This window comes from Anopheles arabiensis, chromosome 3 (assembly GCF_016920715.1).
Source record: "Anopheles arabiensis isolate DONGOLA chromosome 3, AaraD3, whole genome shotgun sequence".
NCBI classification, from domain to species: Eukaryota; Metazoa; Arthropoda; class Insecta; order Diptera; family Culicidae; genus Anopheles; species Anopheles arabiensis.
In genome coordinates, this window is record NC_053518.1 from 7,966,682 (window position 1) to 7,979,487 (window position 12,806).

Here is a 12,806-nt window from a genome sequence, read left to right on the forward strand (position 1 = left end):
AAATGGAAGTACATGGAAGCGCCCAGTACTTCACCGTCGGTACGAAAAGCTTGGCGCCTCCATTCATATCACATGAACGCGCTACAGTCCGTTACAATCATGCGCGATTAATTTTTAATAAACAAACCAATTAAAACGAATGTGCAACTTCATCGTAGCCTTGGCTCGTTTCTCTCTCTCTTGATCATAAAGATCATTTAAATCGAGGAGTGGAAAATATGTACTCCAAGCCACTAGTGTAGTGCACTTGCATGATTAATTGTTCATACGCAACCAACGCCACAGCACGGTAGCGTGAACGCAAGGCCAGCCAGCCCGGAAATGCTAAAGTGTGTAGCAACGCCCAAGAGAAACAACCTCTCGAGCAACCTATCTTCCCACAGCAAAAACGTTTAGATTGCTTTGCATTCTTCACCGTTCCGCTACAAGCTGCTCTCCGTCACCTCAAGAACCCAATTACGCTTCCCATTCTTTTCTGCGTCCCCCACTACACACTCTCTCAAAAGGGCAAAATAGATGTGTATGTGTGTATGTGCGCGCTCATGGTACAGTCCCCAGAGCGAGCAAAGGCAGGCGATAATGAAAATAATTTAATTTTTCCTTCTTCATCATTTAATTTACACCCTTGTTGTTGGGCTTGCCGCTGTTCCGCCTTGAACCACAAGCCACTAGCACACGACGCTTGGCATCGAGCACACTTTTGGCGCGTGCTGTTTGCTTGAGGTTTTCTTTTTTCACACTCTCTCTGTCTCTCTGTTCCTTTTCATTTCCTTCCATTACTTCTGGTTCATTTTGTAGCTTTTCAAGCGTAAGCTTCCCTGGCTGGCGCGAAGGGGAAACTGTCTCCACTGCGGGGACTTTCTGGAAGGCGTCTGGAAGGCTGGCGGTTCCGGAGCATGGGTACGCTAATTACATAAGGACTATGACTCTCAATTTAAATAATTAATCACTTTAACTATCACCCTCAACCAAGCCCGAGTTCTGCCCGGGTCCGCTGGGGGAGTATGGTTTCAACGCAGAACGATGCGGAGCGATTCTGTCGGTCGCTTTGTCGCCGTCGATGTCTTTTTTGCTTGCGTTTTCTTCTGGCCACACTGTTGTGCTTCGCTTGCGAGAAGAAAGCGATAGCTCTTTTTTTGTTATTAGCCACCCTCTGTGTGCTGTGTATCTTTGTTTTCTTTTAAACGGAAGCCTCTATCAAAAGAGGTGCCTTTCCCCCCGAGTGACATACCTGCAGCTTGGACCACTGTATCCGTCCGATGCACCGGGATGAATTGCGCCAGGCCAGCTTGGCACCGTAGATCAGCTCAGTTTCCGTCAGATGGTAGGAGCCTGTTGCTTCCACCTCCTTCTGCACCTGCTGCCAGCGCGTGTCGTGTGCCGGTGATTTTAATCTGCAAAGAACGATTGCACAAGAAGGAATGATGCGGTTAGTGCTGCAAGCGATCGACAGGGCACGTTCGTACAGAGCAAAGTAACTCGAAACCAACGAAACCGAACCTAGATAGAAACGTTAAAAAAGAACGTCTTCTGCTCTTACAGCGCTGTGGTGAAACCTTTTCTTTTTAGTAAATAAAAAAGCACAACGAAACAAGAAGAAGAAGGAAAAACGAGCGTAATGTTAAAACAACGAAAACACCCACACGACCGCACGGAAGCGCAAGTGCCTCGTAATTTCGCTGGTTATCTCGAACAATTTAGTGCGCTAGCAGATGACTTTGGTTTGCTATCTTGCGAACAGATTGAAGAAATCTGTGTACCATTTAGTTGGGATACGCCTTTTTCCCACAGCTTTCTTCCGCACACTGTAGGAAGGAACCGGATTAAATGTGGCTTGCTAAGCGCGAGCACACGAACCACGCCGCTTCTTAATCCCCCCGCAGCAGCAGCAGCACAAATCTGGCATAATTTTTCCTTCGCTTACTAAATTCTTGCCCGCTGGGGTCACTTTCAGCGGTGCGGAACCGAGCCGAAAGAGCCGGTCGGAAGTGAGAGATAATTTGTTGAAAGTTTTTGCCATCGTGTTTTCTTTTATGTTTTTAGCGCGTTCGTATTTGGGTCATCGCTTTCGTTTAGCTGATTGCCACCGTGCTGTGACTTTGTTCTCGGTTGTAGTTGTTTCGGTAGGTTTTTGATAAATTGAAAGCGATGATAAAAATGGCCTCAAATTTGATTTTAAGTCATACTGCAACATAAAATATTTCTAGTTTTAATGTAACTTTAATCAATATTAGTTGAAAAAGTAAAGTGTTCTCCTTGAAACGAGGGCAGCAAAGTAGCCTTCACCGTCTTTAAATGGTTCCGTTCATAATTTAAACGGCAAACTTTCAATCAGTTGCATCTTGGAAGGAAATTTTCTTCCACCGGAAAGCACTGTGCAAACGAGAACGAAGCAAAGCAGAGCTAACAAAAGTGACAATGGCTACAGCTAACTTGCTTTATAAACGTCATTATCGTTCAACAGCGCTTTGTCGTGGCGGTTTCGCTTTGCTTCCACCCGATTCGAAAGCAAACGAAAAGCACGTAAACGGACATTGCTCAAGGGAGGAAACTGTTTGCCGACGTAACTCTTTCGATTGTACAAGCGCTTTTTCATTCGATCTGACCTCTTTAAATCTGCTGCTTCTTTCTGATTTGCACTGCTCTTTCATTGAGCACAACTATCGATAAACAATTTCAACAGCTCCTGCTGACGAGTCGCATTTTCTTAAGCACTTGTTGACTGAAGCAGAAACCCGCTAGAAGAGGTTACTTCTGGATAACTCTTCCGAGGAAGTTTTACCTGTGTATCGTGCTGTATCTAATCATGCCTATCAAGCTATGTTACTAAACAAACAAGGCAAACACTATCTTGCCGTTTGAACAATCCAACCGACCATTGCGAAGACAACTTGCAAAGTCAGAAGGACACGTAGGAATGATCCCACAAGGTGAACATTTACGCAGCCTTTCTCGGGTGGTCTTCTTTAAGAGCTCTTCTCTCTAAAGCGACTAAGAAGTGTTTCTACAACTAAATACTACTCTAGCATTGAGTACACATCATATTCCAGCTTTAGCTAAGCATATTTGCAACGGTTTACAACCACTACAGAAGAGGAAAACGGGTGCTGAAGAAAAACGAACACATCAACAATGCATGTGCGTTCCGGATCGGCCACCCGAGTGCACAGGTCATTTCCTCATCAACAGTCGTAACTATCAGCACCATCAAAGGGCACCCATCACGAAGCGATGAAACGTTCCGATGACGTCTGCCGTGATGTGTCCTGCCCGATCGCTTCCCCCCGATCCCTTCCAAGTCCATTTGGGAGAGGCAGCCTGTGCGAACGAAACCTAATGACGGGATACGTTCATTCGCTTTTATTTGTCTCCGAGCCGATTGCGAACGGCAAATGGATTTGTACGGTAGGTTTACGACAGGGTGCCGATGCTGAAGCAAGCTCCAACCGGAGTTTGCACAGCGCGCGAAAAGCCTACATTCAGGCGTTTGCTACTAGCTGAACCAGCATCGCTAGGGCCTAGGGCCGCACCATCATACTGTCGCCTTTACGTTCCTTCATGCTTGCGTATGCAATTTTCTCGGCTCTGATTAAATCTCGGTGAAGATCTGGCCCGACAATTCCCACCTCGGGGACGATCTGGTCGGGTTTTCTTATGGGTCGTGGAAATGTTTTGCCTACTGCACACAGACCCGCCCGGATGGTCTGTGTCACGTTTACACGCTCTAAAAGACAGCGTTCCTTTTTTTGGGAGGGGTTGGAGTGCGTGGGCCATGTTGTGCCTACTGTAGAGTGGACGGACTGACGGCCACCATCATCGTGCCGGATGTAATTGAGCCGATGGTAGTGTACATTGCGATGTCTGCAATCGTGCAAACGAACGCACAGGGCAGAGGGTTAAGTTTGTCGTTAGGACGCACGCACCGTTCGGTCTTATTGTACGGTCGGCGTGTAATGGATCCGGTATATTACACTGCTTTGTTGCAGCGACACGACCAACATAACAATTGCAGCTAATGATGATGATTTGTTAATGATTGTTGTAGCGTTTTGGGGGAAAAGGGGAAACGGGAAACCCCTTACTCTGGCTAATGATGTGTAACTCTGGCCATGCGTAATCCAAATGATGCTATTCCGTCGGCCATGCCAAGACAGTTGCTTTAATTAGAAGGTCGATAGTAACGTTTATGAGGATGTGTATGTTTGTGGTAAACAATTTGTGATAATTTTAAAATAGTATGCCATCTGTAAACAAATTGAGGCTCTTTTTCTTCGGAGATTGAGTAAATTGAAGTGATTCATGAGCAAACATTTAAAAATATTGCTGATGCCTTATAAATATTATAAAAATGGTATAGAGTATCTCAAATTGCATACTTTTCGGCGTTTAAAAACAAATTATGAGCATACATTTAGGCGCTATTACGGATTAATGCTTATTTCTATTTCATAGATGATTCAGAATCTTTAAGGATTCTTCTTCTACAGAATGATACAATAATAAGTACCATCCACATAATCTGAACCCATCTGTCAGCTTCCCTGCATCCGTGATGCACTATGGTAGTAATAGCAAGGCTTAGTGCTATCTCCTGAGATACTTTCGTGCCGGATAATTACCACCATCGCTGTCTGCAGTCCTGTCTGTGCTGGCAAACCCCTATAGCTCTCGGTTATTTTACATTACCGCACTGAACATGGTTTTTTTTCCTGTTGATGCTTCCTTATCCTTTACACGAACAAATGCTCCCTTATACTTGCTTTGCACGATTTTTCTGATGCCCCCCGAAGCACTTCACGTACAGTGAAGTTTATTTATCTTCCTTCGTTTACATTGGTTGCAACAAACAGGAGAAGAAAATAAAACAACAGCACACAGACAGTGTTCCGAACTATACCAGCATGGTGGTGTACTGCATTTTGTTTGGAGGAGATTTACAAAAAAAAAAACGAACGATGTAGCAACATTATCCGAGAGCTTTCGGGGGTACCATCATTAACCCACTAATTAGAGCGTGCATCCGTATGGAAGGAAAATAACCCACTCACCTGGGGGTAGGTAAAAAATACCGGCCACACTTTTTTAAACCCACCACCCACCCACCGGCTTTGTAAATGTTGACTGTTGCAACTAATTTTCCGGTATTTAGTGAATGATAAATTTGCGTGTCATTCCGGGTGGAGGAAGTCTAAAAAAACCACAGCCCGGAAATGAGGCCATTAAACGAATCACATGCTTCGTTACGCCAGTTTTCCACGCCAGTACGGGCTTAATGTTTCACTCAATTTGTGTGCCTTCTATCGAGTAATTCGTTTACCTGTGCTGAACCGATATGAATATTGCAGTCGCAGCAAACAAATATAATCCGCTTCGAAATGTAAACTCAACCCTACAGCCCGAAAATACCAAGCTCGGTTACAGTAGCTGATGGAATTATTAACGCCTTTTAAACCGCACAAAAAAACTAAAAACGTACACCACAACACTTGAACTGCAAGCAATTCAAACAGCTCTAAATATACCCCCGCCTTTGCAACCAATCGGTGTACCACCTCGTAGCTTTTGCACCGAAATGCATTCCGGGTTGTTTTCCTCTCCCAAACCCACCGAGCACCGGTACCGGTATGATAGCATTTTAATCCGGCCATTCCATTACGGGAGCTGGGATTTATTTCCGTACCCTTTGCAGACACGCAGAGTGCTGCCGATGCACAGCACCACAAGCACCGAGCCGAGCCGCATATCGGGACGCTTTTCCGAAAGTGTGAACAACTTTTGCGATGTCGTCTGGAGTGAATTGGTCATACACACACTCACACACAAACACAGTGCAAACCGGAACACCGCCAGCAATTGATTCACAATCAACCGGTGGCTGGGAAAGGACACCGCGTGCGTATCTGCTGCAACCCGTTTTCCGCCCTTCGATCAATGTAAGCGCGAGGTTCTGAGCTTAATTGTTACTGACAAATGTGATTCTAACCGTTGCCAGTTCAGCTAAACAATTGACCGACAAATTTACACGCACGTGGTTGTGGTTTTGGGCTTTTGGGGCGGTAAGTTGGCCAATGACGATTTGTACGCTTTAGCGCCATTTCAGTTGTCCGATTAGTGGCTTAAATGGGTTTTCAATCACAGTTGGAATGTAAATAATGGTTGCGTAAAAAAGACAGGGTCACAGATCTCTTTGTACACCTGACTGAACGCAATTTACATGTCCACTGTAAACAAATCCCATCGATAAATATTTATTGAATATTTTGTGGATTTCTTGTAAGCTGCCCACTTACGAAATGATTGTTTTCAATTTAAAACTCTTTGCATAACACGATAAAAGAAAACAATCCAAACGATACAGTCTCATCTGGACGAATTTCTAAATACACAAATATCGGTATTTGCATTTACTTTTCTGCAAACTCATGCATTTTATTATGTTTTTTTTCCATGGCAGTCTGAATAACTACTCTAAATTTAAAAGCATGATTTATTTTCCATCCATAGCATTGCTTCGGCATGCGATTGCTTTGCGCGACAAACAAACTTTTGCGGTAAATATTCTTCACTTGGCCTACTAGGATAAAACACGAACAGCTGGGAAAAAGCCTCAGTGCTGCGTAAAACATCGCAAAACGAAAAAGAAAGCTCATTTACAAGTTGTAACGAGTTTGCACTGCTTACTTTGAGCAAGCTTGACCGTAATGGTGCTCAATTCATTCGCAACGGTTTTCATCGCTATGGAGGCTGTTTTGATCAATCAAGTTTATTTTTATATTTTATTCCGATTATTTTGCGCAACGATAGATACATGTTTGCTCACTGCTAGCTGCGTATTTTTGTAAACAGTTTATGTTTTTCCTGCTTTGCAGGCATGATGTGCCTGTGCTGCGTCATCGGTGGGCAAACAAATTTAAATCAATTCTAACACAATTTTACACCGATTTGATGCAAAAATTCGGCCGAAGCGGGAAACACCAAACGCTAATTAGCAAACGGTAGCAATATTCATAATCAGTCGGCAGTTTTTCTGATGCTTCACACTCCATGAAATTAGCACAGCACAGTGTGCGTTCGAACGCTGCCAACGGTTGCAAACGATTGCAAATTGAATTAATGTGCCGGGGGGGCCAGTGGAACGTGGAAAATAATATTATGCTAGTAGTAATGGTTGATGCTGCCAGCACTTCCACTTTCCCCAGCCATCCCGTAGATAGAGGAAGCGAGAAAAATTCTATTTACTGCCTTCATTAGACTGTGAACGATAGCCAACAGTGCAGGGCACGGTACACGCTTTCTTGTGAATTGATTGCCCATTCTGTTTAATGGCATTACAAAACTTGTTGCATAAAATCGTTTGTGATTGTTCGGTTCAAGTAGCCCGTTAGCGTTACAATTAACAATTATAGGTTAACATTTTTGCTGTTTCTATGTTATCTCACGTCAGTATAAATATTCAATAATATATTTAGAGCGGTAAATAGACAAAATCAAACGCCTAAAGTTATGCAGCACGCGTTACAATATTTAAATAATAAGCTGGTAGTTTAATTCTACTCAATGTACGTTTGAAGGGATCTCGATTTTTCACTGAATACTCCAAACTTTGAATACAAAATTCATTACAATTTAATCTTACGTAGAACTAGTTGCCTGACGATCCCTAAGGATAGTACAATAAGAAGCTTTATTTAAATTCAATTGATCCCATCAGTACTGCCAAGCCTGAGTGACATACATTGAGCAGATTACATGTTGTTAAGCCGTTATAAATCCATATCGACAATTCAACAGTTTGCCAACAAGCAATCAGATTTGTCTGTGGAAAACACTGCTATTTTTTTTAACATGAAACGTTTTATTGGAACAAAACTGAAAAGTGTAGCACATAAACGAGGATGGGCGTTTCGAACAGGAATGCTTTCAATACAAGAAGAATGCTTAGGGGAGTAAATGGAAAAGAATGCCAGAAAATAATAGGATTGCAACTGGGAAATAGAATTGTTCATGAATATGAATGGCTCATTCTTTTAACAGCCTTTTCACGTAAAACGAAGTTGAACATAGAAAGAACTTACAAATGGATAATGCTCCATAAGATATGTACGAAAGCATATAACCCTTTGCCACGCATTCAACAGCAATAACTATAAATCAAAATATAAAGCAAATACCTATCAATTGGCCTCAGACAGTTGTTTGATACGCCCGTCGAAAGAATTACAACGTTTCATGTTCCCTTCACCAACCCTGTACAATAGCGTACCAAGCGCAAAAGGGTACAAATTCCATTCAATACCGTGAACATTGCATCTCCTTGTGAAATTTGTACAAAATACCGACAGTTATACATTCGATACCTTTTCACGGTGCCCTTTTGACCGTCCTCACCGTGGCTGCCAACAATTCACAACAAATAAAAATAATAAGAACGAAACACCACCACAAAACGAAGGTCGGAAAATACCTTCATCCTGAGGTGGATTTCGTCCTAACCCCATCGGTGACAGGTTGGCGAGCTGCGGAAAGGACAGAAGTATAACGAATACTGTCCACCAGTGTCGTAAATCCTGTATCGCATCTCTTTTTTTCTCGGGTCGGTACGGATCACTGGAGGGAAATTTATTTGGAAAGTAGCATCCAAACAGTCAGGTGGGGCTTTTTTGGGAAAGCTCAATTCCAAACAAAGCAAACAGAGCGCACCGGAGACCAATCGAAAGCCAGTCAGCCATGATGATAACGCATACACGAAGTGTAAGAATGCGGTGCAACCTTTTTGTAAAGCATTTGTCACAGACAATTTGTGTTTGCATTCCGGTTCGTGTGTACGGCAATATATGCAAGGATTCGTCTCATTTCGTAACGTTACGATTTCATTACTTGCACATTATTTTGCAAAAACCTTGTTTGGTTTATTAATATATTGAAAACGAATCCAAATAAAACTGGGTCAATTTTGGGGGAAAATTGCTTTCTTGTGCAAATAAAATTAAAATTATGACCAATGTCCAAGTTTTTCGCCCCAACGAGCCCAACAGTTTGCGGTTAAACACAGCACGGCAAATGAAATGAAATCATTTATTAACAAACCACAATCCGTACCACTGGCTGTCCCAGTAGTTGAGGTGTGTCAAAAGCAAATATTTTCCCAATCACCCACCAGCGAACGGGAGTAAATAAATTCTATCGGGTTTGCTCGGTCGGAGGAACCTTTACCAGTGTACAGCAACGTGCCGTGAGCACAACAAAGCGAACCCTTTCCACGTCAAGCCGAATCTCAATCGCTGAGCAACAATGAATGGAATGGACAAAATCACACAACAAACCAGAGCGAAAATAAAAGGACCCTAGCTTGCTGCTGTAATCGATCGGAAGGTCGACACAGGTGTGATTTATTGGCCATTCGATTATGTTTGTGTAAGTGTGTGTGTGTGTGTGTGTGTTTGTATGGTGCTTTAGAGTAAAAGTACTGCAAATGAAGAAAATTAAAGGATGTCGGAAGTAGCTGTAGCACTTACGCTCCAGTAAATCTTCCAACTCAAGGAATGAAGAGCACCTTGTATGATTGTATTTTGTTTTTGTATGAGTGTTTTTCACTTTCACTTTACTCGCCTGCATACACAACAAAAAAGGGACTTTGTTCAAAGATTTTATATTATATACATTGCAACTTACAATTGAGTTCGATTTAGTCCTCTCCAGCTTACAACGCCAGAAGCTCGAACGCTTGCCGAGACGATCATTGAAAATTAATTCCCTTCCAGCACACCCCTATTTTCCATTTTCCCGTTTGGAGTAAACCCGATGCCAGACTAACTCACACAGGCACAACGCAACTTTACCGTAACATTAAACGTGGTTCGAATATTGAATGTGGCAGAGATGAAGAAATCAACCGATACTGTTCCAACCATCCCCTTGGCACGACTTGGCTTGCCGGTGAGTGGCTTTATCCACTCGAAGCCTGGCTCTTTATCGACATTAGCTCGACTTAAACAATAGACCCACGTACGGGACGGATCTGATGGTGGTGTTTGATAATCAATTTGTTTCGTTGTCCGTTCGAAAATCGATTCTTTGTTGTTTTGTCTGGTGGTGCGAGATTTTGAGGGATTCAGAGCGCACATTGAGGGTGTGTAAGGTTACATTGTCTCCAGCCCTACATCAACCCCTACATTTAATGCTACAAACATGATAAGTTATTCTGGGTGAAATTTCGTTAACTTTTAAACGATTTACGATACTTTTCTATGAAAATGATTCATACCTCAATCACAGCTTATTTCTTTGAAATAAAATAAACTGAACTAATTCAATCAACTCTCGGGAAACTCTTTGCTTCCTGTTTCAAAGCACATCGACAAAACTTTCGCACGGATGATTTTGTCATTCGACTGCATTTATTCAATCAACCAAATAAACACTGCATACGATTAATGGCAACGATTGAGCTGCGAGAAAAGCGTTGCTATCGAAAGGCTCAAACACGATTCATTCACGATCATTCGGCTCGGAAATGCTTATTCCAATATGACACATGTCAGATAAACTATTTCATCGCGTTCGGCCCTCAATACGTTCTAGTTTCCACGCTATTTGAAATAGCGCGAATGAGAGTGAAATGCTTTTATTTCTTTAAAAAAAAATACATTTCCTCTTTTTGCATTCCAGCGGAGAAACCTCTTCGCAAGGTCTTTTGAAATAAAAGAAATCGCAGCGCTGCTCGAAAAACATACTGTGTCGATCGATCAATGCAGGTACAGATATTCGACGATGTCTTTTGGGACCATTCTCTCTGCACAAAAGTGCAGTGCTGCGAAAGCATTCCCGTTGCAATCGACATACGTTTCCTTGCAATTACCATGCAAATTGCACATTGTTTGATGTGCACTTTAGCAGTGATGCTATCTTTATGCAGTTTTTCGCTTGCATTTCTTTTACGTCAAGCACATGCTAGGTGCGCTTTGTTTGGCACACGGAAGGATAGTCGAGGTTAAGTGCAGCTTAGAGTGAAAATAAAAATACGTTTCGAAGGAATGTGACAGAAAAGGATAGAAAAGAAAGGGATGTTTTTAAGTAAATGAGGAATTGAAACTATCCATGAAGGAATATTCGTCCATCATAATAAATAGGATTAATTTGCATTGTAAGGTAAATATTTGCATACCTTTAGGCGCATCAAAGCCTTCGAGGACACACAAGGATTAATTCTACAATAACTTGTCTAGTTTATTTTATTTTATCGTTAACTTTTACTGACATTAGTTGAGTCATCTTCAATAATTTAAAGTATTTAACTATAAAATTGTCTAATTATTAAACAAGCATTACCTTATGGAACGTGACGAAATTGACGCATTAATTAAAATCATCACGTATTAGAATTGGTATTCAGTTGACACAAAGCTCAACCCTCAAGCTTTAGGACACCCGCTCACCCGGCGTAGTACAAATACAACGTGCGATAATTCCATTCATAACCAAACAGTAGTCGTTCAACTGATCATCGGCCGTCCCGTAGAGAGGCGTCACGATTAGTCTGACCCTATTTCCATTCACCCACACTTGCATACATCCCGAAGAGCACTCCTTGATCAAACTCCTCCATTCAATTGCAAACTGCCATTTCCGAAACGAACGCGCTTGTAATTATTTCCCTCCCCTCCTTTACCTTTGCCACCCATTCTGGCACCATGACCTCAAAGTGCTACCGTACCATCATCATCACACGCTGTACGGCACAAGCACATTTCGTTTCCGGAGAGGTCGATGTGTAAATGACGTTCCGCTAATGCTAAGACGTCTGAACGCATCGGCAGAGAAAATTTCCTCCATCGTTCTAACGTGCTGCGTGCGTAAAGTGTCGGGCCGCGGTTCATAACGAGTGTGTGGGCTGCGTTAGGAAAGTTTACGCAAGACCGGCGCATCATTACGTTGATGCATTTGGTGGTTGGTTTCGGTGACACATACCCGAAAGCGTCTGTGCCTGTGTGTGTGTGTGTGTGTTCGACCGTGCTTGTTGACGAACATGAACGTGTACACCCTGGGCTGCATCTAGCTGCCGGCTAGAGAGCATGCTGCATTGGACACGCTAATGAGCAGGTGGTTAAGGCCCGGTTACTGGTTCCGCGCGCTCACCAGATGGTGCTGTTCGGTGGTTTTCGATGGATGCAACGTATTCAAAACACTACCACAATGAGTTGAGCCTGGTGGGAATTGTATGGCTAAAGTTTGCTTGTAGTTTGAGAAGTTTTTGGGTACATTTACATACCAAAGTTTGCAAGTGGCAAGTTTAGCGAAAGAGCGTTAAAGATGAAGTTTCTCGTTCGATACACTGATGAAGTGAGCTTCTCACAAACAATCCAAAATATTGGAATGAAAAGAACACTTTCATATGCAATAAGAGGATGTATTTTATTTTGAACTTGATAAAACGAACAATTAATCCCTTAAATGCATAATTCGATCAAAGTTGTCATGCAGAATGTATACATTTAGGCGTCATTTGTTTGTTACAATCAAAAAAGTATAAAATAAATACGAATCACTCAGCTGTTTCATTTCATTCATAAAGTTTTAGAAACAATCTTCTGACAAATGAGCAAAAATGCATCACACACCCAAATGGGCGTCAGTGACATAAGTTAAATGTCACCATATCAAACAAGTTTGTCATTATAATCGGAGGATTAGCTCCTGCCATGGTGCACATTTGTTTGCTTTCTTTCTACATTCTCTTTCGCCCAGAAGGGCTCTCATTTTTCTCCCACATGACAGCGCGAAGAAAAATGAAAGCAAAAAAGTCGTCC

The 12,806-nt window shown here is 42.4% G+C and overlaps 1 protein-coding gene across 5 annotated transcripts in view; it reads right to left on the reverse strand.

Moving 5' to 3' along the window:
• LOC120901512 (nitric oxide synthase) overlaps positions 1 to 12,806 on the reverse strand; it is an 85,374-nt gene that overhangs the window by 22,442 nt on the left and 50,126 nt on the right. For all 5 annotated transcript variants that reach the window (XM_040309528.1, XM_040309530.1, XM_040309526.1 and 2 more), the window contains exon 5: positions 1,232 to 1,394. In XM_040309528.1, the coding sequence (XP_040165462.1) occupies positions 1,232 to 1,394 (163 nt within the window). The remainder of the gene's footprint in view (positions 1 to 1,231; positions 1,395 to 12,806) is intronic.